Source organism: Phyllostomus hastatus, unplaced genomic scaffold, assembly GCF_019186645.2.
Source record: "Phyllostomus hastatus isolate PE091 unplaced genomic scaffold, TTU_PhHast_1.1 phas_contig_348, whole genome shotgun sequence".
NCBI lineage: Eukaryota > Metazoa > Chordata > Mammalia > Chiroptera > Phyllostomidae > Phyllostomus > Phyllostomus hastatus.
This window is the reverse complement of record NW_025333860.1, coordinates 24,465-47,021: the sequence shown is the minus strand read 5'-3', so window position 1 is coordinate 47,021 and position 22,557 is coordinate 24,465. Positions and strand designations below refer to the sequence as shown.

Genomic DNA, 22,557 nt, shown 5'->3' with positions numbered 1-22,557 from the left:
ATCTATGGACCTTTAGGGATTCCTATGATTATTCAATATGAAAAACAAACCAAGTTTTATATATGTGTGTGTATATATATATATATATATATATATATATATACACACATACATACATATATAAAACTTCCAGTTAATTCCAGTTTTTTGAGTCACCCACTATATCTCTTGGAGGGTAGGCCCCTTATAGCAAGTACAGGCTTCCTCTGCAAGGTGAGTGTTCCTGCAACCCACCTGTATCAGTGCACCAGCTGGCGTTGCAGTAAGGGACTGTATTTGGCTTCAGTGAATTGTTTCTGAAGACTCTTTCAACATGTATGTGCATTTCATGATGGGTGATTTAGAAGTGCACCTGCCCACACTGCTCTGAGTGGTCAGTTTTTGACTAAAAATGCATGACCTCCTCCTCCCCCTCCTTATTCACCAGATCTTTCCCTGAGCCACTTCTCTGTTGTTTCACTGGAAGAAAAAATCCTCAAAGGGAAACGTTTTCCTGATGAGGAAGAGTTGAAACAAAAAACACAAAAGGCAAAAGCACAAAAAGCATCAAAATCAATGATTTCAAAAACTGTTTAGCAGTTGAAAAAATGTCTCCATTTGTATTGCATCAAAATGGAAAGTGCTTTGAAGGTGACTGAAGTGTAAATATTAAGAATAAATACTCAATTTTTTATAAATAAATTCCATTCTTTGGGATTTCCCCCTCATACACTGCTAGATATATCAATAAAAAAAACAAGCATATAAAGCAGCCAACCACTATATACATGGCTGTATGTCTGTCTGTATTTGTGTCAGCAGAGAGAATGGGGAGAAGGGCTCTCACCAGGTTATTAATTGTTTTTCTCATAGGGATGAGAGAGAGTGGGTAAGGATTAACATTTTCTTTATATATCTCAGTACAGCTTCATTTATTACAATCAGCAGTGTTGCTTTTACAATTTGAGTATATCAGGAGTTTAAAGAAAAAATAAAAATAATTAGATTAAGAGAAAAGACTGTTTTAAGGAAATCTGCTAAGTTTAAGGGTGAGAGTTGATTTTAGGCCTATGGGCTGAAAAACGTTCAGTGCCTGTAGTTGGAGATGGCTTTTCCTCCCACATGGTTACCCATTTCCTTTCCCTGCTTCAGTCAAGCTGCCCACAGTTTCTGATCTTCCTTTCAGTTCAGGGTCTGTGGGTCTCCCACCTGATCCCTGTGGCGGGTGAGTGGGGTACAAGCTCTGAGGTTTTGTTCTTATGGTTTTTATTGTTCCCCTTACTGCGAGCATTCTGAGTGCACAGAAGCACTCCCCTGAGTCTCCTGGCCTCACAGCTGAGATGGAGAGAGCAAGTTCACAGAAAACCCTCCATTCCTGGAGGCTCCTGAGCTTTGAAAAAAATCACTTGAAATATCTTTCCACTGGGATGTCACTAAACCCAAGAAAGAAAATAGATGAAAATATTTGCAAAACATTTGCAGCTCAGAGCACTCATTGAATATGAATGTAAGCTTAACACGTTTATAAATATGTACTTGGTATTTTACCTAACTAGATGTCAAGAGCATTTCCATGTTGTTAGTTTTATTAACAAATGGTTCATCAAATGGTTGTACAGCATTCAAATTCCTCTAAATGGTTGAGAAATATTCACTAGACAAATATTTTCTTGTCTAAACATGGTTTTTCTACTTAAAATGAGTGCTTAATGTAAATTTTGAGAAATAAATCAAATAGAGGAACTATTTAATGAATTCTAAAATCCCTTTCCAAGTGGTTCATTATGTAAAGGTTTGTACCAATCCACTATATTACTACTGACAGGATATAAAATAACAATGTCCCACAAACTGAAGCTAAGGGAAGTTACACGTTACTCCCCTTAAATTATCTGATGTTTTGTGATAACACTCCCCAAAATTCAATTTTTAATAAAGTTAGCTTTAAGCACAACTTTGAAAATTATTTTCTAAACACAATTTTTTCTGATCTTTATTTTAACTCAATTTTCTTTTTGGTAGAAGAAAACACTGATAAAAGTATGATTTGCTGTCACATTTCCAGGCCGTCATACTGGCTGGTGTGGTCATTCATCAGGCTGTGAGGCTGGTTCAGGCTCCTCTGTGACTGCAGAAGCCTGTTGTTCACAGCCTGGAAGCCATAAGGTGCTGGTGCTGCAGCTGACTTTGTGCTGAGTAAGGCTCTAAGTCTTTCTTCCTTTTTTCTGTGCCATCAACACCAGTGCAAGCAAAGACACTAGCCTTTGCACAGACCTGACTGGGTGGGAGCTGTCTGTTAGAAGTGTGGGTAGAATCATCGCAATAGGAGGCCTTCAGCCCCAGGATTCCACTCACCTCAGCTGGCCTCCCATTTCCACCTGGAAAGGTGAGAGCTGCCACAGAAACATGATGATAGTCACCAAAGCAATTTCTCTGTCTTAACCCCACTGCCACCCCAGCCAATGCCAAATCTTTTCCTCTTTTCTTTAGTCTTATGAGGAACCAGTCTCTGTTCTTGTTCGCATCATGAGAAATGCCCAGCTGCCCATGACTGGGAGCTGAGGAATGAGTGAGCACCTCAGGGTCCCCTGTCCTCTAGTGGCTGGGCTTGCTGGGCTTGCTGGGCTTGCCCTTTAATCCCTGGCATGATGACTCCCTTTTCTGGGTCCTGGATGTGTACTTTTAGGGTTTTAATTATTATTATTGTTTTTACCAATGTGGTACAAATGAGATCCTTAGATACCGAGAGAAAGGACCCTTGAAACCAAAGCAGTTATTGAGAAAGAGAAAAAAGGTATCCTTTACCCACATGTTAAAGCCGTGTCTCATAATAGCTTATAGAGTTATTATCTCTAATTTCAGGAACTGGAAATTTCAAAAGCTTAAACTATTTATTTCTTGCAATTATGTAGCTATTACATAATTAGAGCAGTACTCTTCTGCTCCAATATCTCCTGACTACCATGCTGTGTCTTGAAAAAAAAAAAGCCCGTGTGAAGCTGTGAGCCACACTCTCCTTCCTGCCCTGCATGTTGTTCTTGCACAGCGGCCCTGTACAGAGCTCCCAGCGTGCCTCTCTCAGAGCACAGTGATACAGGGCAGAGTCTGCAGGCACCAGATTTCTGATGTGTAAATTTGTTTCTTTTGCTGTACTCTTTGAATAAAACTTTTCTGCAGCAAATCTGGCATCTCCTTTTCCAGAGTATCCCCATCCTCTGTAGAGAATATATTCCAGTGCCTGGTTTGGATACTGTCGAAACCAGTAGAGATTGACATAGCCTTCAGATGAAGCGCTGTAACTACAAAGGAGGTCCACACTCTTCCCCTCTGTTCCACGTACTTCTGTCAGCTGGGGTTTGATCCAGGCTGCTCCCCCGGACCCTGCAACAGAAAACACACATCAGCCAAATGTTGTCCTGGCTGTCTCATGCAGGAGGGCAACTAGGGATGCAGGACAGGACTCTTACCTAGGAGGGCCAGTGCTAGAAGTGAAGTGAGGATAAACTTGACATTCATCATTGCTGGTGGAGTCCCCGTTCAGGAACTTACGTTATCCAGTGGATGCTTCAAACTGATAGCATCTCTGGGAGATCAAATCCTTGCAGGGAGATTTCTGGAGGGTTTCACCATTATTCACAGGTCAGAAGTGGGAGGAGCTCAACTTAATTACATTAAGAGTTTTTTTTTGAAGGCATAGAAAAACCTTGTTTTGCAGTGACTTTGAGAAACACTTGTTCTGTGTTTGAAATAATGTTAATACCCTTTAGATTTATGTTTTTTTTTATTGTTCACCAACTCAGGTGAAATGGGAAGTATAAATGCTAAACAGTTAACAGTGGTAATTTATGCAGGTTGAGGTTATAGCTGTTTCTTTAATTTTTTTTAGAACAAGTTAATAATAATCTTGTAATATTATTTTGGTGAGAAGTTACTCTTTTGCGATGTAAATTTGTTCGGTTCTTAATGCAGTAGGAAACAGGAAAGAGTGAAAAGGAAACTGCCCCCATACCAGCTGCATCACCGCGCCTGCCCCCCGCCTTCCCCCTTTGCTGCCCACAACGCCCTCCAGAACAGCTGAGTTTCTTATAAATTGTAAGCTCTTCATATCCCTGAGACAGAGTGAACCAGTGAGGGGAGGACTTCACAGGTTTTTTTTATGTCTCAGGAATCTTCTGAAAAAACAAACAAACAAACAAACAAACCCCCAAACCAACAAACAAGCAAACAAAAACTCTTCCACCAATGTTTTCTTTTGAAAGTATAGATACACCTGTCAGAATAATTTTTAAAGAAAAGAAGGGGAAGAGGAGTGGGGAAGAGGGAGGAGAAGATGGAGAAGAAAGAAATGAAAAGGGAAGGAAAAGGAAAAGGGAGAGGAGGAGGTCTCAGTCTGAAATAGCAGAGTAGCTTCTTCAGGTCCAGACAACGGAAGGGGTCCTTCTGTTCTGATTAGCTGGGGGTGGGAGGATTAGCTAGGTGTGAGGAGGATTTTCTGGTCCTGGAGTCCTGAGTTGTAAGTGGCATCAATGTCTGGACGGTATTTGTGGAAAGAGTCCATCAGGTGCAATGCAGTATAAAACCTAACTGATCCTAAATACCACATGTTGAATGCTCACTAAGTGCAGGATGGCTGGGAATGGGTCTCAGGAGGCTTTTCTTTCTACATAGTCACTAGGGAGTCTTGGCCAGATCCCTTAGAGCATTTCAGGATGTGGTTCATTATCTACCCAAACTAGGCAGAATTGGATTTTGCAGATGGCCCCCTTGTGAGCTCTCAACTAATGCTAGTGTTCCAACTCTCCACAGGAGGTTTTGGTCAGCCAGAGGCCTTTCCATCAAGGTGCCAGATGCGTGTGTTTTGAGATATAAGCTCAGGACCTTGGATCTCATAAAAACATGCACTTTTCTTTAGCGTATTTCTTGAGGACTTTCAGGTGATATTGTGAAGAGACATGGGATATCCTGGATCCAGGTGCATCAGGCAAGAACAAAATGAAGAAGGTGATATGGAGAACCTTAAAAACATAACTGTTTAGAATAAGAAACATAATTGTTTAAAGGAAAAGAAAGAAAACAACAAAATCCTTTTAGTGGGAGTTAGAATAAGAACAGTAGAGGACCAGAATGGTGGCCTTGTTCTATTTCTTTAACTTAATATTACTCTACAAACACTCTTCAAATCACTTTCTAATCTTTACATTTTATAGATTTGTTTTTAACACACTGGCAAGTTGATGGCTCAATCCAATGGCTGAATGTTTAAGTTGTTTTACAGTTCAGGTTATAATACCTCCAGTTGCATGTTTCTTGCTTTTTCTTAGTGAATTTTCTTCTTAGGAAAAATTCAGTGAAATTCATAGGTTAGAATTGATAGCTATTTATGTAGCCACCCGCTAGGGAGATAAGGACCTGTTTTTATCCTTACGAGTTTGTGTAGCCAAGAATGATAGTGAGCTTGTAGAGGTAAAATCCTGGGCGAGCTTGTCTCAGACAGGCATTGCACTCAGCCTGTAAGCAGCAAGTCTCCCAAGGCCTGGGCATCAGCTGCTGAGAATGACGCATTGATTCCCTTTAGGGGGAACCCTCCATCAGGCCCCATTTCTACCATGGGTGAAAGAAACATCTAAAATAATGAAATATTTTAACAGATTGAAAAGCAGATAAAATAATATCTTCCTTGACCCACTACATGAATTTAATGAATGTCAAATATTTTTCATAATTTATAACAACCCATCAGGGAGGCCTTCATGCCCATGTATTTAATGCATTGGAGACTAAGTCTCTAACACGTATTGTGTATGGGAACGTTTGCAGGCATGTGGACTGTACATTGCAGGGATAGGATGATTTTGATGTGAATAACAAGAGTTGGAACTGTGATTTTTATTTTTCAGCTTTGGTCCTCTATAAGCCTGACAGTTAAGGGTGGGGGAGGGGGATACGATAAAAATCCAGGTCATATATAACTTTGGAGACACATATCCAGTGCATTAAGGACAGTCACCTGCAAGGTGATTGATTAGTCATTGGTCTCCTTCTAAATCTTTCCTTCCTAGGTCTTCAAGTGAAAAAATAAATATTTTGTCTTTCTTCTTCCTGTTGTTTTCACTTTAAAATATTTCCCTTAGAAACAGTGGATTTCCTGGTTCTATTTTAATGAAAGCCAGCTTCTTCTTCCATCTTGACAACCTGATTTTGGGCTCTTGGTATAGGTAGAAAAGGAAGTAAAGAAAATCAGCAAAGGTGTGTGCAGACTGAAAAATGGCATTACATTCTGTTCATTTGTATTTCCCCGCATTAAAAATTTATTTATTTACTTACTTTTCGAAAGAGGGAGAGAAACATTGATTGTTGCCTCTCACACAGGTCTGACTAGGGATAGAACCTGCAAACCCAGCATGGAATTGACCTTTTGTTTCCCAGAACAACACCCAATCAATTGAACCACACTGGTCAGGGCTTCCTTCCTCTTTAATGATTACCTGCCTTTTCCCCACACTAATACCTCCTCTCCAGAGCAGTGAGGTCTAAACTGTGTGCAAATGCAATACGTTTTCTAACAAACTCAGGAGCCATGGTGCCTTCACTGTCTAAACTTTCCTACAGAGACAGGGTATTAAAAACACTCTACTTGTAAGGTAGTCATTAAATCAAATATCAGGAAAAATAGGTCTGTTTATAACTCCAACATGTTCCCAAATTCAGGGACCATCAGTCTGAAGTGATCTGAAGGGCTAGCAGCAATCAAAAACCTTGTTTAATGCACCGTCATTTGATCATATATAGTTCTCACTGTAACCCAGCTGGACTGTGTCAGATAATAACAATATTAACACAGTTTCACCTTACTTGGATTTTGACAGTTTAAAATGAAGTGTATTGTAGTTTTCTGTTTCTAAAATAATGCTCAGTATTAGGTTCCTAGGTAGGTAATTTAAAAAATAAAGAATATTTTAAAGCAGCAAAACAATAAGCAGAGTAAAGCCCAGTACTCAATAACAACGAATACAGCTACAAACTTTTAGGAATTACTTTATTCACATGTTAGTTTGGACATGTATTTTATCACATGTTAAACACTAGTTTTTCTAGTGTTTTATGTGGTTTTCTGGTTTATACTTGTGGTCGTATTGTGAGTAAATTTTTTCCCCTTGTGATATTTAACACAGGGCGTGTAGTAGAGGAAACCCAGAGTTTGGAATCGGATAGATGTGATTTCAAATTTTATTAGGTATTTGTCTGGGGTGAGGGGAATCTTAATCTTTCTGAGTTTGCATTTTCTAATCTGTTAACTGAGAACAAGAACAATGATCCATCAGAGTTATTTTTTTGAAAATACAGTGAGAGAATACACAATGTATAAAAATATATATTTCATTGAAAGAATATGTCATAACATAACTAAGTCAAGTTTATGTTAGTTTTGCATAACTTAGTTTTTAGCTAATCCTTTTTTTTGGGGGGGGGAGGCTGCTTAGGTAGTAGCGTTTTAATTATGTGTAACATCATGAGAAAATTCTGCCATGACTCTCATGAAACACCAGAATAGACAATGAGCCTAAAAGGATGAGAGGAAGAATACTGTAAGTGGGGAAGAAAAATTTTTGTTTGAATCAAGTAATGATAACTTCCTTTTTGTGTCCTCCATCCTTAAGCTAATAGGTCCAGCAATAAAAGTTACTGGCAGAACACTACTTATATGTGTCTTTTCTAGGTGGAAAGATAAAACCAAAAGTAAACAGGACTCACCAAAAGTGAGTCCAAGTTGGGTGGTGCATATACCAGGTACTGGTACAATCCTGGTGAAAGGGCTTCCTTTCTTCCACAGGCCATCATGGCTGGTAATGGAGTTGGTATCACATGAGAGACCCTCTACAAACTTAGCTTCACTGAGTTCCATAGAAAAGCACAGAAAAGGTGGTGAATGCAGTGACATGACTCAGTCTGAGTTAGGACTCAGCTAACTGCATAATTGTCAACAGGGGCATGAGGATTTTGAACAAGAGTTGCTTTTCTTTACAGCTTATTTTTGAGGACACCCAGGTAAGAAGCTTTCCATTTAACAGTGGCAGGATCCTCAGCTGTAGCTTTTATGTACAGGCTGCAGGTGACTACAGAGCACTGTGCTGGCACTGCACAGAGGTAGGTGGCTGAGTCCCCAGAATGGGTGGCTCTGATGTTCAGGGTGCTGAGATGTTCTTTCTTATCTAAGGTGCCTCTTATTCTTCCATTGTCAATGTCACTTGTAATTAGCCTAAACAGAAATGTGGGATATTTCTCTCCCTGTTTATACCACAGTAGGCTTTGGAAGTTAGTCACCTCATAACGGCAGTTGAGAGTTGCATTGTCTCCCTCGTGGACAAGCAGAGATGGGGGACTCTGTATCACCTTGTCATCACTGTACACCCCTGTTTAGGAAAAAAGCAGCACATAAAAGTTAGCCAGAGAAAGTGATATCAGGTCAAGTCTTCTCAGAGATCATGATTATTTTTGATTAAAACCATAGGTGATCTCAGATAAATCAAATTGAGTCCTTTTCCCTCTGAATGTTCTGAGCAACAATCCTCAGTTTCCCGGTTGTCTCTGACCCTGTGTAGTGGAGCTACTCACAGCTCAGCTGAAGCCACAGGATTGTCAGTGAAGCTCGTGGCCACTTCTCCATCCTTCAGTTCTTGGGTTTGTTTTCCTGGGTAAAATGGGATTCACTGCCCTGAGCTTTTCTTCTTTTTTTAAAACCAACACTCTCTTCTTCCCTCAGCATGTGCACACGTACACACACAGATGCACAGAAAGAGAAATACAGTTTGGCTATTCAGCCAGACAGATAAATAAGTATCGTTGGGTCCTATTTCAAACTCAAGTCCCTCCCACTGAATCCCTCAGGGGAGTGAAAAGAAGGAGAACACTGCCACCTTGTGAGCAGGTGCAGAAAAGCTAATAGTTTGGGTTCCCAGGTTTTATCAATGATGATACAGTCATTTGAAATTGTCTCACCCTTGAAGGACTGACTTCTCAAGGCTCTGAGACCCAACAGTGGGTCCATGGCTCAGTGAAGGCAGAGAGGAGCAGTACACCAGGAAGTCCGTTAGTGCAAGTCGAACCTGCACTGTGAGTGAAGGGCTGAAGCACTGTGGGGAGTTGGAATGGGGGATGAGGTGGGGAGAGAGCAAAGGGCCTTTCTAGAAGCTGTTTTGAAAGTTCAATATTGATCTCATTATTTGGGAACATATATTTAGAAAGCAGTGTTTCTGATATACAGTGGGATTTCTGTTAATGCACAGGGTGTATTTGGGTGCAATGCAGATGTTGAAGAGTTTTCTCTCCCGTTTCATCATGTCTTATTTTAGACAAAAGCAAGCTATCTTCCCAGTAGTCTTATTTCTAAAATTCACTGAGACCCTCCCCTCCCACTAAATACATCTGATTAGTGTTCTCCACCTAAGGATCCATTGCTTATTCCATTCACCCATTCTATAGACTTCTATTTTCTTTAAATATTTGCACTAAATTTATGTTCTTTCCAGAATGTGACAACTCCACTTGGGAACACATTTTGCACTAGACATTACTAAGGTGTATTTGTTCACATGTGTTTGGGTAAGTATCCCTACATTGAACTGTGATGTGAGTTTCTCTTCTGTTTAAGCTAAAGGAAATTGAATTCTACTTATTCTTGCAAATAATAGTTTTGTGGTTATACAATAAATACACTAGTAGAATAAATACACTAACATTGCAGAACATTTGTAAAATATGGAGAAGCACCAATAAACAAATAAAAACCATTCATAATCATAACTCCTATATCTCTAACATGCCACCACTAAGAACTCTCTTTTCTTTTATTAAGAAAATATTAATAAAATAAAATATATCATCACCGTGGCTGGTGTAGCTCAGTGAATTGAGTGCTGCCTATGAACCAAAGGGTAATAGGTTTGAGTCCCAGTCAGGGCACATGCCTGGGTTGTGGGCCAGGTATCCATTTGGGGGCATGTAAGAGGCAGCCACACATTGATGCTTTTCTTTCTCTCTTCTCCCTCCCTTCCCCTCTCCCTAAAAATAAATAAATACAATTTTGTAAAGGGATAAAAATAAAAATATATATCATATAATTATTAAAATATTTAGTTCCTTTACTCACAGTCCAGGAAACTTTTTTTTTTCAGAAACACTGTAAACTGTAGCAGTGCTGAGGAGCATGGCTCATGGCCCTTTAATGAACTCATGTCAGGCTTCCACTCCACCTGCCCTTCTGGGTGTATGGTTGCTAAAGAAACTCCTAACCATCCTAAGTGCCAAAGACACCAATTGGTCTTCTGCTTTCTGAAGGCATTGCAAGGTGGTATATTCAAGCTGGCTTGAGGGCTGAAGAGGCTCTTGCTGCAGAGTGGAAACCTGCATGGAGTCTGGTAATTTATGTGGAACAGACTTTGTGGGCAGTCAGGCAACATTCTGAGACTCATATAGAGATAGGGCAGAGAGTGAAGAAGACCATGATCTACTCTACTCTGGGAACTTACACTGTGTCCTTAGCAGCTGCCCCCTCTTACCACTTGCCCACTCTTTACCTCTTTTTGTATGGAGGGCCTTGGCATTGCATATCTGCCTCCTTTTGGATACTTCAATATTCCTTGGCTTCCCTCAAAAATCCCCTTTATACTTCACATCAAAAGTCTCATTATCTTCTCCTTTGTTTATTTGTTTCTCTTAGAAGAGCCTCTGTGCTCCATTCAAATAGAAATTTTTGCTTTAGCAATAGTAATGTGGAGTCTATTTTCTTTAGTTCTGACGAAGATGAAATATTTACAATCCCTATAGACAAGGTCTGCCGTGACCCCACCCATACTGGGCTGAATGAGAGCAAAAAGTTATAAAAGAACTAGATTGATTGGCTAGTCTGTCCCTTTTTATCAGCCTTTTTCCTTTTTGCTTTTTAATTTTTAAAGATTTTATCACTATACTTTCAAGTTCAGAGATTTTCCCTCAATGGTGTCCAATCTTCTAACAAGCCCATCAAAGTAATTCTTCATTTCTAACACAGTGCTTTTATCCTCTAGCATTCCTTTTTGACTCTCCTTTAGGGTTTCCATCTTTCTGCTTACCTAGCCTGTTTGCATGTTGTCTACTTTATCTATTAAAGCCCTTAGCATATTAATCCTAGTTATTTTACATTCTTGTTCTGGTAATTCCAACGTCCCTGCCTCTATGGTTTTGAATCAGCTTTCTCTGTCTCTTCCAATCGTGTTTTATTTTTTTCATTTATTATGCTTTGTAATTTATTCTTGATGTACTGGGTAAAAGTAACTACTGTAAATAGACCTCTATCAATAAATTGGTGAGTTGTATGGAGAGAGGAAGTGTGTTTAGTCTATGATCAGGTATTAGTCTGTTAGGAAGCCTGTGTCTTTAAGGGGCACGTATGAAATCATGGCCACTTAATTTGGAGGTTCAGATTTGCAGACAATAAAACCCCCAAGTCAAAGGTGAATAGTTAAGCAATTTATTAAGTAAGAGCAAAGAAAAAGCAAGAAGTAAGAGCATACATCACCAGATGGGAAAAACAACAACACCCGAACACAGACACTGGGGAATCCTGGAGGCAGCCGTATTCGGGGTTCGTCTGGGAACAGTTTCGAGTAAAGCGTCCTTCCCTCATGTGGGATTCCAAAGTCTCATTGTAGGGGCTCTGCTTAAATATGTTTGAGACAAAAGTGGCCTCAAAATATGTTTGAGAAAAGGGCCAAGGGCCTTTCGTGACTCAATTGACTATTCTCTTCAGGAGAATAGCCAGTCTTCCCCAAGGAAACGATCAGTGTTTACAGGTACTAAGTTAAAAATGGTGCTTAGTTTTCTGTGGAGAAGGGCTAGTTCTACCCCAGAGACAGCACACCTATATTTCATTCTTACAATAGAAGGTCACAGCTCAGGCATACACAGGGAGAATTCTTAATATTTTGTTAACCCGTCAATGCCTCTGCACTGAGAACTTCACAAGTGTTTTAAAAATTTTTTCTCCCCTTTTAGGCAGGAGACCATGGCTAAAATGGGCTTCAGTTAGTCAATTCCCTTCCCCAAATTAGTAGGTCTTTGATGATATCCCAGCAGGTTACACCCCAGTTAACTAGTTTCACCTAAGGACAGAGCTTGTTAGAAGAACAGTGTATTCTACCGATTTTAAAAGTGTTCTATTACTCCTCACCCTGCTAGAAGCAGGAGGGAATGTTTCTCTGAAATCTGGGAGGAGGGGGTACTGATTGAGCTCCTGGAGATATTTTTCAAAAAATTCTGGCCACACCCCTCCCCCTCCCCCTTTTATTGGTTGTCCTTCTGTATTCATCTACATGGAGTCTCTGCAATCCATCTATTACAGTTTGAGTTTCCCTACCCTGGCCCTGGTTCCTGTCGTGGTTTCTGCTTGGGGGTCTCTGTTCCTGTCAATAGTGACTCACTGTATTTGTCTCTTTCTAATCCAGAGCACATTGGTTTGTCTTGTGTCCTCCCATCTTTCTTGTGGGTCCAAGAAGACTTGGTGATGCTTCAGTCCGTTCAGCTTTTTACTTGTTGCTAGGACTCAGTGATGACTTCCAGGGTCCTCACGTGTGGAACATAAAACTGGATTTCCTACAATATACATCTTAATTTATCACAGTCTTGGGCAGATAGATGCTAACTTGATTTCAATAAAATACCGACACTTTGTTCTAATATAGCTCTATTTCTTCTCTCCTCTTTAGGGCTATTACTGTGTATGTACTATGTCTGTATCAATTATAATCCAACAACAGTGCATTTAGATTTTGTTTTAGAAAATCCTGTGTCCTTTTCTTTTAATTAAGAGGAGAAAAGAAAAACATATTTTAGAGTACTTTATATTAATATGAATATTTGCCATTTCTGGTGTTGTCCTGTGGATCTCAGCAACTGACGGGTGTCATTTTCTTCCTCTTAAATAGCTCCATTACCTGCCTCTTCTTTGTGCTCTTATTATTAATATGTTATACTCAATAGACTACAATCCTACAATAAAATTTGAAGTTTATAGTTCTATGCAATTTTCTTTTAAGTCAATTAAGAGAATAAAAGAAAAATAAAAACTTCTTTTTATATCTACTTACATAATTACCTTTACCTGTGCCTATAATTCTTTATGTGCATTCAAGTTATCATCTGGTACCATTTCATTTCATCCTGAAGAACTTCCTTTAGTATGTCTTATGGGGTTTCTTCTAGCAATGGATTTTCTCTGAGTTTACTTGGAAATAACATTATTTTACCTGCTGAGGGGAACATTTCTTTAAGCTGCTTCCAGTTTAGGCAGAGGATTAATGGGAACAAAACAGATGTGACACTGAGAGTGATGACCATCCCAGACACTGAGATACAGATGACAGTATGGCTGGTGATAGGGAAGCAGGTGGGTCCTATCTAAGGTGGCACCATTTGGAAAGAATAGGAGAGGGTGTGAGTTGGCTCATGAGAGGGTATGAGGGTACGTGTGTGCATAACCAACAGAAAATTTTTTAAATTAATGAGTCTGCATCAAGCAAAACAGAGAAAAGGCCCAAATAAATAAAATCAGAAATGAAAGAAGAGAAATTACAACTGAGACCACAGTAATACAAAAGACTGTAAGAAATTAGTAAGAATAACTATATGCCAAAAATTTGAAAACCTGGGTGAAATGGACAGATTTCTAGAAACATATAATCTTCCAAAACCAAATCAAGAGGAAGCAGGAAGCCTCACAGACAGATAACAGCTAGTGAAATTGAAGCAGTAACCAAAAAACTCCCAGCACACAAAAGCCCTGGCCTGGATGGATTCAAAGAAAAATTTTCTAAAACATTTAAGGAAGACCTAACTCCTATTCTTCTCAAATTATGCCAAAAAATCCAAGAAGAGGAAAGACTTCTCAACTATTTTTATGAGGCCAGCATCATCCTAACCCCCAAACCAGAAACAGGCACAACAAAGAAAGAAAACTACAGCACTTCTGGCCAAGGTGGAGGCGTAGGTAGATACACTTTGCCTCCCCACACAACCAAAAGAATGCCAACAACAAATTTAAGAACAAAAGATAACCAGAATTGCCAGAAAATCATACTGTATGGAAGAACAACAACCAAGGAGTTGAAAGGAGAAACATTCATCCAGACTGATAGGAAGGGTGGAGATGGGCAGCTGGGGCAGAGAAGATGCATGGCAAGGTGGCGGCTGGAGGACAAAGCTGTGGCTGGTGGACCAGGCAGTCCCACATGTGCCCACATATGTCCAGGACAGATTCCACACAGCAGTATTTTCACTGATATGTCCTCTAGAGCAAGGGATATAAAGGAAAGGATAAACAAATGTGACTACATCAAATTAAAAAGCTTCTGCATGGCTAAAGAAAACATTATCAAAATGGAAAGGGAACCAACTGTAGGGGAAAATATATTTGTCAATGATACCTCAGACAAGGGTTTGATCTCCAAAATATATGAAGGACTCACATGACCCCACTTCAGGAAGATAAGAAAATCCAGTTAAAAAGTGGGCAAAGGACCTGGACAGACACTTTTCCAAGGAGGACATACAGAGGGCCCAGAGACATATGAAAGGATTCTCAACATCACTAGTCATCAGAGAGATATAAATTAAAACCACAATGAGATACCCCTTCACAGCAGTCAGAATGACCATCATAAACAAGTCAACAAACAACTGTTGGCTAGGTTGCAGAGAAAAGGGAACCCTAGTACAGTGTTGGTGGGAATGCAGACTGGTGCAGCCACTGTGAAAAACGGTATGGAATCTCCTTAAAAAACTACAAATTGAACTGCATTTTGACCCAGCAATTCCCCTTCTGGGATTATACCCTAATAATCCTGAAATACCAATTCAAAAAAACCTGTGCACCTCCATGTTCACAGCAGTATTATTTACAATAGCCTAGCCAAGTGTTGAAAACAGCCTAAGTGCTCATCTGTAACTGAGTGGATCAAAAACTGTGGTACATTTACACAATGGAATTCTATGCAGCAGAAAGAAAGAAAGGACTCCTACCCTTCACCACAGCATAGATGGACCTGCAGAGCATTATGCTAAGTGAAATAAGCTAGGCTGTGAAAGACAAACACCTTATGATCTCACCTATAAGTGGAATCTAATCAATAAAACAAACAAGTGAGCCATTTTAGAAAATAATTTTTCAATATCTATAAAAACATAAAATAGGCTTATCCTTTGGCTCAGCAATTTCACCTCTGAGAATAAGATTAAGGAATACATATACACACACATATATGTATATACACATATACATATATGCACACACACATATATGTATATGCTTATATATGTATAATGCATATCTGTATATCTGTATAAAAGTATATTATATACACATACACATGTATAATATATATGCACATACACATATGTGCATATATATTCTCTATGTATGTGCACAAATCAACACATATTTGTACATTTTTGTACATACATATTTGTACATTTGTATAGACATGAAGGGCTGTCTGAAAAAAGTCCAGCTATTATTAATGTAATGAGAATTGTTTGTCCAATATTGATGTAACCTGGCAGCCAAGGAGAGTGGACTAGAATGCACATGTGTGAACAATGATGACTTCACTATACTAGCCAGTGACAGCAGTGGACACCACTGAGTGAGCATGTGTGCTGTGTGGCCATCACATTCAAAATGACTGAGTAAACAGAGCAATGCATCTGCATCATACTTTGTGTTAAGCTTAAACATTCTTCTGTGGAGACTATTAGGATGATATAGAAGGCCACATCTATGGGCAAGTGGTGACTGGCATCTTCATCACGACGACATGCCCGCTCAAGCATTGTGTCTAGTGCAAAGTGTTTTGGTGAAACATCAAATTACCTAGGTGACTCAGTCCCCCTACAGCCTAGATTTGGTGCCCTGTGACTTTTGGCTTTTCCCAAAATTAAAATCACCTTTGAAAGGGAAGACATTGCAGACCGTTGATGAGTTTCAGGAATGTAAAATGCGACAGCTGATGGAGATTTGGAGTATGTGTGAGGTCCCATGGAGCCTACTTTGAAGGGGCCTGAGGCATCATTGTCCTATATACAATGTTTCTTTTATCTTGTATCTTCTTCAATAAATGTTACCATTTTTCATATTACATGGTTGTATATGTTCAGGACAGTTGTTGAATTATTTATTCATTTATTTATTTAAAGATTTTACTTATTTTTAGAGACAGGGGAAGGGAGGGAGAGAGTGGGAGAGAAACATAAATGTGCAGTTGCCTCTCGTGTGCCCTCTATTGGGGACCTGGCCTGTAACCCAGGCATGTGCCCTGACTGGGAAATCAAACTGGTGATGCTTTGGTTCCTATGCCAGCACTCAGTCCACTGAACCACACCAGAAAGGGTGTTGTTGATTTATGATTCAGGTTATAATAAATAAGATATATAAAAATTTAAATATTATTAATAGGTGAGCAAGTTAAATCATTATACAAGCATGCCATAAAGTATGTGTATAGGTGTTTTGTATGAGCACATATCAAAATTGTTTTTAAATTATAAAATAAAAACTCCTTTTAAATAAATTGACAGAAATGATCCAACTTATGTAAGGAAAATGCATAGATATTACTAGAAGTATCCTTGTAAAAGAAAAAGAAAAATAATAGGACACTCAAAACTGCCAAAATGGGTCACAGAGGTTGAAGAGGAAATGGAATGGAGGGGGCAGAGTCCGGTATATACTTTAGGTTTTGATCTACAAAGTAATGTAATATCTGGAGTTTTATACAATGAGAAAAGCCATCTGTTGTATTTTTGTGTAATAATGGAAATAGTACAACATACATTTAAAAACTAAATTGACAGCGACATATCAGCTTCCATTTTTTAAACTCCTCCCCCCATATAATCCTTTGTGTATGCTACAGATAAGGAACAAAGAAATTCCAAGTGACCTGGAGGACAAAAATCTCAGTTTCTGAAATTCATTTCCATTTCTGAGAGTTTGGAATGCCTGATATGATGTGACACCCAGAGCCTGGGACTTTCCTGGGTCCAAAGGATGAAAGTTCTAGGACAAACTAATGGTTGTTCTCACCTGTTGTAGTGAGACCTATAGAAAGCAACATTTGACTCAACAAGAGTCATGGAAAATTCTCATTTCCTGTCCCCTTCATTGCAGGTTTACAACTGTGATTCTTAGTTTCCTTGCAAGCTTTTTATGTCCTTTCAATAACATGAGTGCTTCTTCTTCACCTTCTGGGCTCCTTTCCGTCTTTCCCCCTTGATTTCCTCACTGTCTTCTCTTCACTTCTTTTCCATATTTTTCCCTTTTACTTTTCTTCTGCTGCTGCTGTTTCTGGTGCAGTGGCCTCTTTAGATGCTGCTGCTGCTGCTTCCTTTCCCTCCAGGGAGATATTGCACAGGTGCAGCCCCATGGTTCCCACTGTGGGTCTCTCATGATGCAGTAGTACACAGCAGAGTCTCTCAGGGTAATGTGGGTCAGGATCAGGGTACTGGACTTTCTGTCTGCTGTGATGTAGAGAAAGGCTGTTCCTTGGGTCACATTGCCTTGTAAACCATGAATCATGTACTCTGGACCCTGGTGGGGAATCTGTCGATACCAATGTATGTCCTCATTTCCACTGATTGTGGAGTGGTTACAGGGCAGGTGCACAGCTACATCTTCAGTACTCTCCACTGCATCTGGCTGTGTGGACTTAGCATTGCCCATAATACCTGAGGAGATGAGAAACAACAGATTATTAGCTCTGGGATGTCAAATTTGGAGTCATGAGTACTCCAGAGCACCCCTCTCTGGCCTTGCCCTATACATGAACATTTTCATATGAGTTGCACAGGACAAGAGAAATATTACTGGTATTTATTATTGAGCTGTCCAGAGTCACAGGCCAAAGATCAACTGCTGTATTCCATGACCCCTGAGCTCAGTGAGCCCAAAGCTCCTTAGAGCCTCAGAGCTGTGTGACTCAGGAGATCTTCTGTGAGTCATGGATGTGAGAAATTCTCACAGCAATGCCAGATTCTCTGAAAAAACACATAGACATGTAAACACATAGATGTATTTTCCCCGCACAGCAGATTGGTAGTGTGAAAAGTAAAAGCAGCAGGTACATGACCTTTGTTTAGCCACAAAAGCCATCCTTTCTCAGACCCAGACCACTTACCCAAAGTGAGGAAAAGAGTGATTCCTATCACTGGTCTCATAGTTAAGTGCAAACTGGGGTTGCAGGCCTCAGAGCTCAGAATCTGTGTCTGATCCTAGGTGTGGGGAGGTTCCAATGCCAACACAGCAGTCACTAGCACAGCCTCACCCAGGAAGCTTTCAATTGGGTGTTCCCCAGGCAGGCATCAGTGAAAGACAAAGCAGTCCCTTACTGGTTTTTTTTTTCCCCACCGACAGAATTAAACATAAATTTAGAAAGAGGGTAAGTTCTCCCCATGTCTACTCTTCATTCAGAGGGTTTACACTGAGATCATTTTCAAATAATCTATGTTTGAGTAACTCTGAATAAGTAGCATTATCCACATGGAAATTAACCATGCCTCATTAGTAGTACAGGGCATGGAGCTGATATGATATATCCTTTAATCCAAGTACCTATGTTAAACCTTGGGCTGTAAGGGGAGAAGAGAATTTCTATGCATATTCCCAGCCAAAGCAAGCTAGTGTCAGAACCAGTAATACATAATTTAACTTCCAAATTTAGAAACTTCTTTCTAGTAAAAAATTACTGTAAGCTCATAAAAATTCAATGACACTATGCAAGAAAATATTTGCAACATATATGACCAAAATAACTTCATAGTTGTACAACACCCCTGAGCTCAGTCTGACAGGACAAGATACAATTACAATCCACTCTAGGGGCCAGGTTGTCTGTACTCAGTTCTCCCGCGTTGGCTTTGGGAACACTGTCTTAAGCACCCTTCTGATGGATGTTGTTGGATGCCCCTGGTCTTGACACAGTAACCAATGATAGAATAGTACCTATTTGTGTTCCATTTATCCCGTCTTTAACAGACATTTTTTCATCTCCATGCCTCTGCCTAGGGTACCATACTGAGTACACTACAAGGAAGTGAAGGCAGAGAAGGAAGGATGAGAAACAAAAATATATAAAAGGAAACAAAATAAAGTCTTTTGATAAGAGAGATGGAAATAAACATAAAGGAATTTCTCTGGTTATTCTCAAAAGCAGTTATTATTTATAAAATTGGATAGAATAAAATTAAACTTATCCATCCTTCTCTGCTACAATAATTAAGCTTCTTATTTCATTATAGGAAGAAATATTTGGCCATTTAAAATTAAATTATTAGCCCTGGCTGGCGTAGCTCAGTGGATTGAGCGCAGGCTGCGAACCAAAGCATCGCAGGTTCGATTCCCAACCAGGGCACATGCCTGGGTTGCAGGCCACAGCCCCCAGCAACTGCACACTGATGTTTCTCTCTCTCTCTTTCTCTCTCTCTCTTTCTCTCTCTAAAAATAAATAAATAAAATCTTTAAAAAATCTTAAAAAATAAAATAAAATTATTAATCACCTTTCCTTTCTCTTCACATGAGGGGTCAGCTCTTGGCTCTGTGTTTGGGAGAGAGCTCATTCCTGTCCTTGAGGCTGTGCACAAGCTCAGTGTGAGTTTATAAAGGACAAGGAGACAAAGGGGGTGAAAGTAAGTTCTCTCACAGCTCAAGGATAACCTCTAACTCACCCTGGAAGGAGCTTCAGTTCCCCCCTGCAACAACCCCCTCTTGTGACTGTACATATGAACTGCTTTCTCAGAACTGGGAATCAGTCAGTCAGCAATACTGCAATAGAAGTTTCACTTTTTAATTCTATCACCTTTCAGGTTTACAACACAACTAACATATTTTTGGGGAATACAAACATTCAAACAATGGCAGTCTCTACAGATATTCTCATTCTGCTTATTTCTTATAAATGAAATTATACTCTATGTGGTCCCTTGCAATGGCCTTTTTCATCCAGCATAATGTTTAGGGCTCATCCATGTTGAAGTATGTTTGAGTGCTGCATTACTTTTTATTACCCGCAATATTCCAATATATGGATATACCACATTTCATGTATCAATTGATGCACATATGGGTTGCTTCCAGTTTGGTTATGAACATTTACAGACAAGTTTTTGTGTGCACAGATATTTTATTCCTTTTGGGTATATATATGTGTAGCAGTGAAATTGCTGGATCATACAATAGTTCTATGTTCAATGTTTGAAAAACTCTCAGGCCATTTTCTAATGTGGCTGCACCATTTTACACAACCATAAGAGTCTAAGAAGGGGTTTAATTTCATTATATTCCTGCCAGTTATTTTTATTTTCTGTCATTTGATTAAGCCTTGTTAGTGGCCATGTTGGTGAAGTGGTATTTTCCTGTGGTTTTATGGACAAATGGTGTTTATAACATATACCCTTCACCAGAGTGAGGAAGTTTTTCTCTTATTTCTCATTAGTCAAGAATTTATTTCTTTATTATGGGTGACTCTTTAGAATACATTATACTTTTGTGTAACTATGGAGATTATTAAATGGTGTTTTTATTCATGTGGGTTATTACTTTGATTTAACTTGTTAAACATCACATGAAAACCAACATGGTTACAATACACAACCCTTTTATAGTTTCTGCCATTTTTTGCTAATACTTAGAAGTTTAGAATTTATGTTGATTGAGTGAGGTTATTCTATATTTAAAACATTTATTTTATTCAGCCTTTAGTATCAAGATTATTCTGTCCTACCCTGGCTGGGTGGCTCAGTTGGTTGGAGCATCATCCCAAGTAGCCAAGGCTGTGGATTCCATCCCTGGTCAGGGCACATGTAAGAAGCAGCAAATGAATGCATAAATAAGTGGAGTGAAATCAGTGTTTCTCTTTCTCTCTCCCTTCCTCTATCTCTCTAAAGTCAATCAAAAGAAAAAGTTTAGAGAAGAAATTATTCTGCCTTTGTAAAACAATTGTTTCTGTATTTATTAAGCTTGGGGCATCAGTCATGTTATGTGTGACAGGTGATGCTGTCATAATAACCGACCTTAAAATCTCAGTGATTAAAAAAATCAGTGGTTCATTTCTTGCACATACATAGAGCTCAGTTGAAATCATGATGATCCTTCAGGTCAGCTCCTGTGTATGTGATTAGTAACAACTGAAGATTCATATCAATACATAGCTCATCAATCACCATAGTCTGTAGGAGCAGATATTGAAAGTTAAGCTAATTAAGCGTCCCTCTCAAGATGTGGAACAGGCCATTTCTACCCACATTTCTTCAGCCCATGCAGCCCTGTGGCCACATCAGTCTTCAGGAGACTTGTTGTCCTTCTGGGTTGCTAGAAGGAGAGGAAATTGGATATTAATGAGCAGTTGCTGTGTACTCCATCGTCAGCCTTCCACCTGTAATTGAGAATTCATTTCCTCTCTTCTTCCCCCTGCAGGAGGCAGAGAGACAAGTTAGATGCCCTTTCAGTGACTCTTTCTGATCAGAGGGAGGGTCTCTGATTGATATCCTTTACTGTCCCCCAGGTATTGATGTTACTCCTTTGAAGCACTATGAAGAAACAAATAGGCAGAAAACAAACAAGAAGAAGTAAACTGTTTCCTCCACACACTCAATACACAATCATGGAACAGTTACAGGACTGTGTTCTGTAAAGTCCCCCACAACTGAGAGTGAAGAGAGACAACAGTGTTGGTCTGCAGCAGGCCCCAGGGGGCACTGCTTATGGGTTCCTGACCTTGACTTGATGAGATGCTTCCTGCAGGGAGCTCTCCTGCTCACTGTGTCTCACAGTCTCAGCCTTAGCCTTCTGGGAGAGTCTTCTTCCATGATCTTCTCTGGCCACATGTTAAGGGCTGTGCCTCTCCTGGGGGATGGTTCCCTCAGCCCATGTTCTGCCTGGGTTTGGTAAGAGCCAAGAATTATTTTGAATCTCTAATGATCGTAGTTTGTTTTAGTCAAAACTGCCTTTGGCTGCACAGAACTTTCTAAAAGTTAGTAATCTCCTCATCTACTTGATTCCAGTGAGTCATATATTTATGCATGAAAACTTTGTTGCAAGCCAGCCTGGACATCACCACATTGTTCACAACAGAAGACCGACCAAGAGGCCCTAGACCCTGTTACTGAGGTCAGTGTTAGTTGGACTGATGTTCACCTGACTCTTTCAGCCACATCCCTGTATCCTGACCTTTGTCCTTCACAACAACCAGGAGGCTTAGGACAGTAGTCAAGATGTGCTAACTTGGCGGCCCCTCAAAGTCAAAAAAACTTTCAGCCCTTGCAGACACTGGCCACAAATCACTGTTGTTCTTAGAGTTCCCCAAAGAGCAGTGCTAAAATTTTATTTGGAATGTGGAAATAAATGTCAGATTAGACTATGAAAAAACTTAAAATAGCCCTGGCTGGTGTAGCTCAGTGGACTGAGCTCGGGCTGTGAACCAAAGTATTGCAGGTTCGATTCCCAGCCAGGGTACATGCCTGGGTTGCAGGCCATAACCTCCAACAACCAAACATTGA

At 39.7% G+C, this 22,557-nt stretch overlaps 1 gene segment (V, D, J or C); it reads right to left on the bottom strand.

The window, feature by feature from the left end:
- Positions 1–18,222, bottom strand: part of LOC123820382 — a 280,728-nt gene extending 262,506 nt beyond the window's left edge. Inside the window, 2 exon segments of the C gene segment in view lie at positions 17,442–17,733; positions 18,183–18,222. Coding sequence covers positions 17,442–17,733; positions 18,183–18,222 — 332 coding nt within the window.
- Between the last annotated feature and the right edge of the window lie 4,335 nt (positions 18,223–22,557).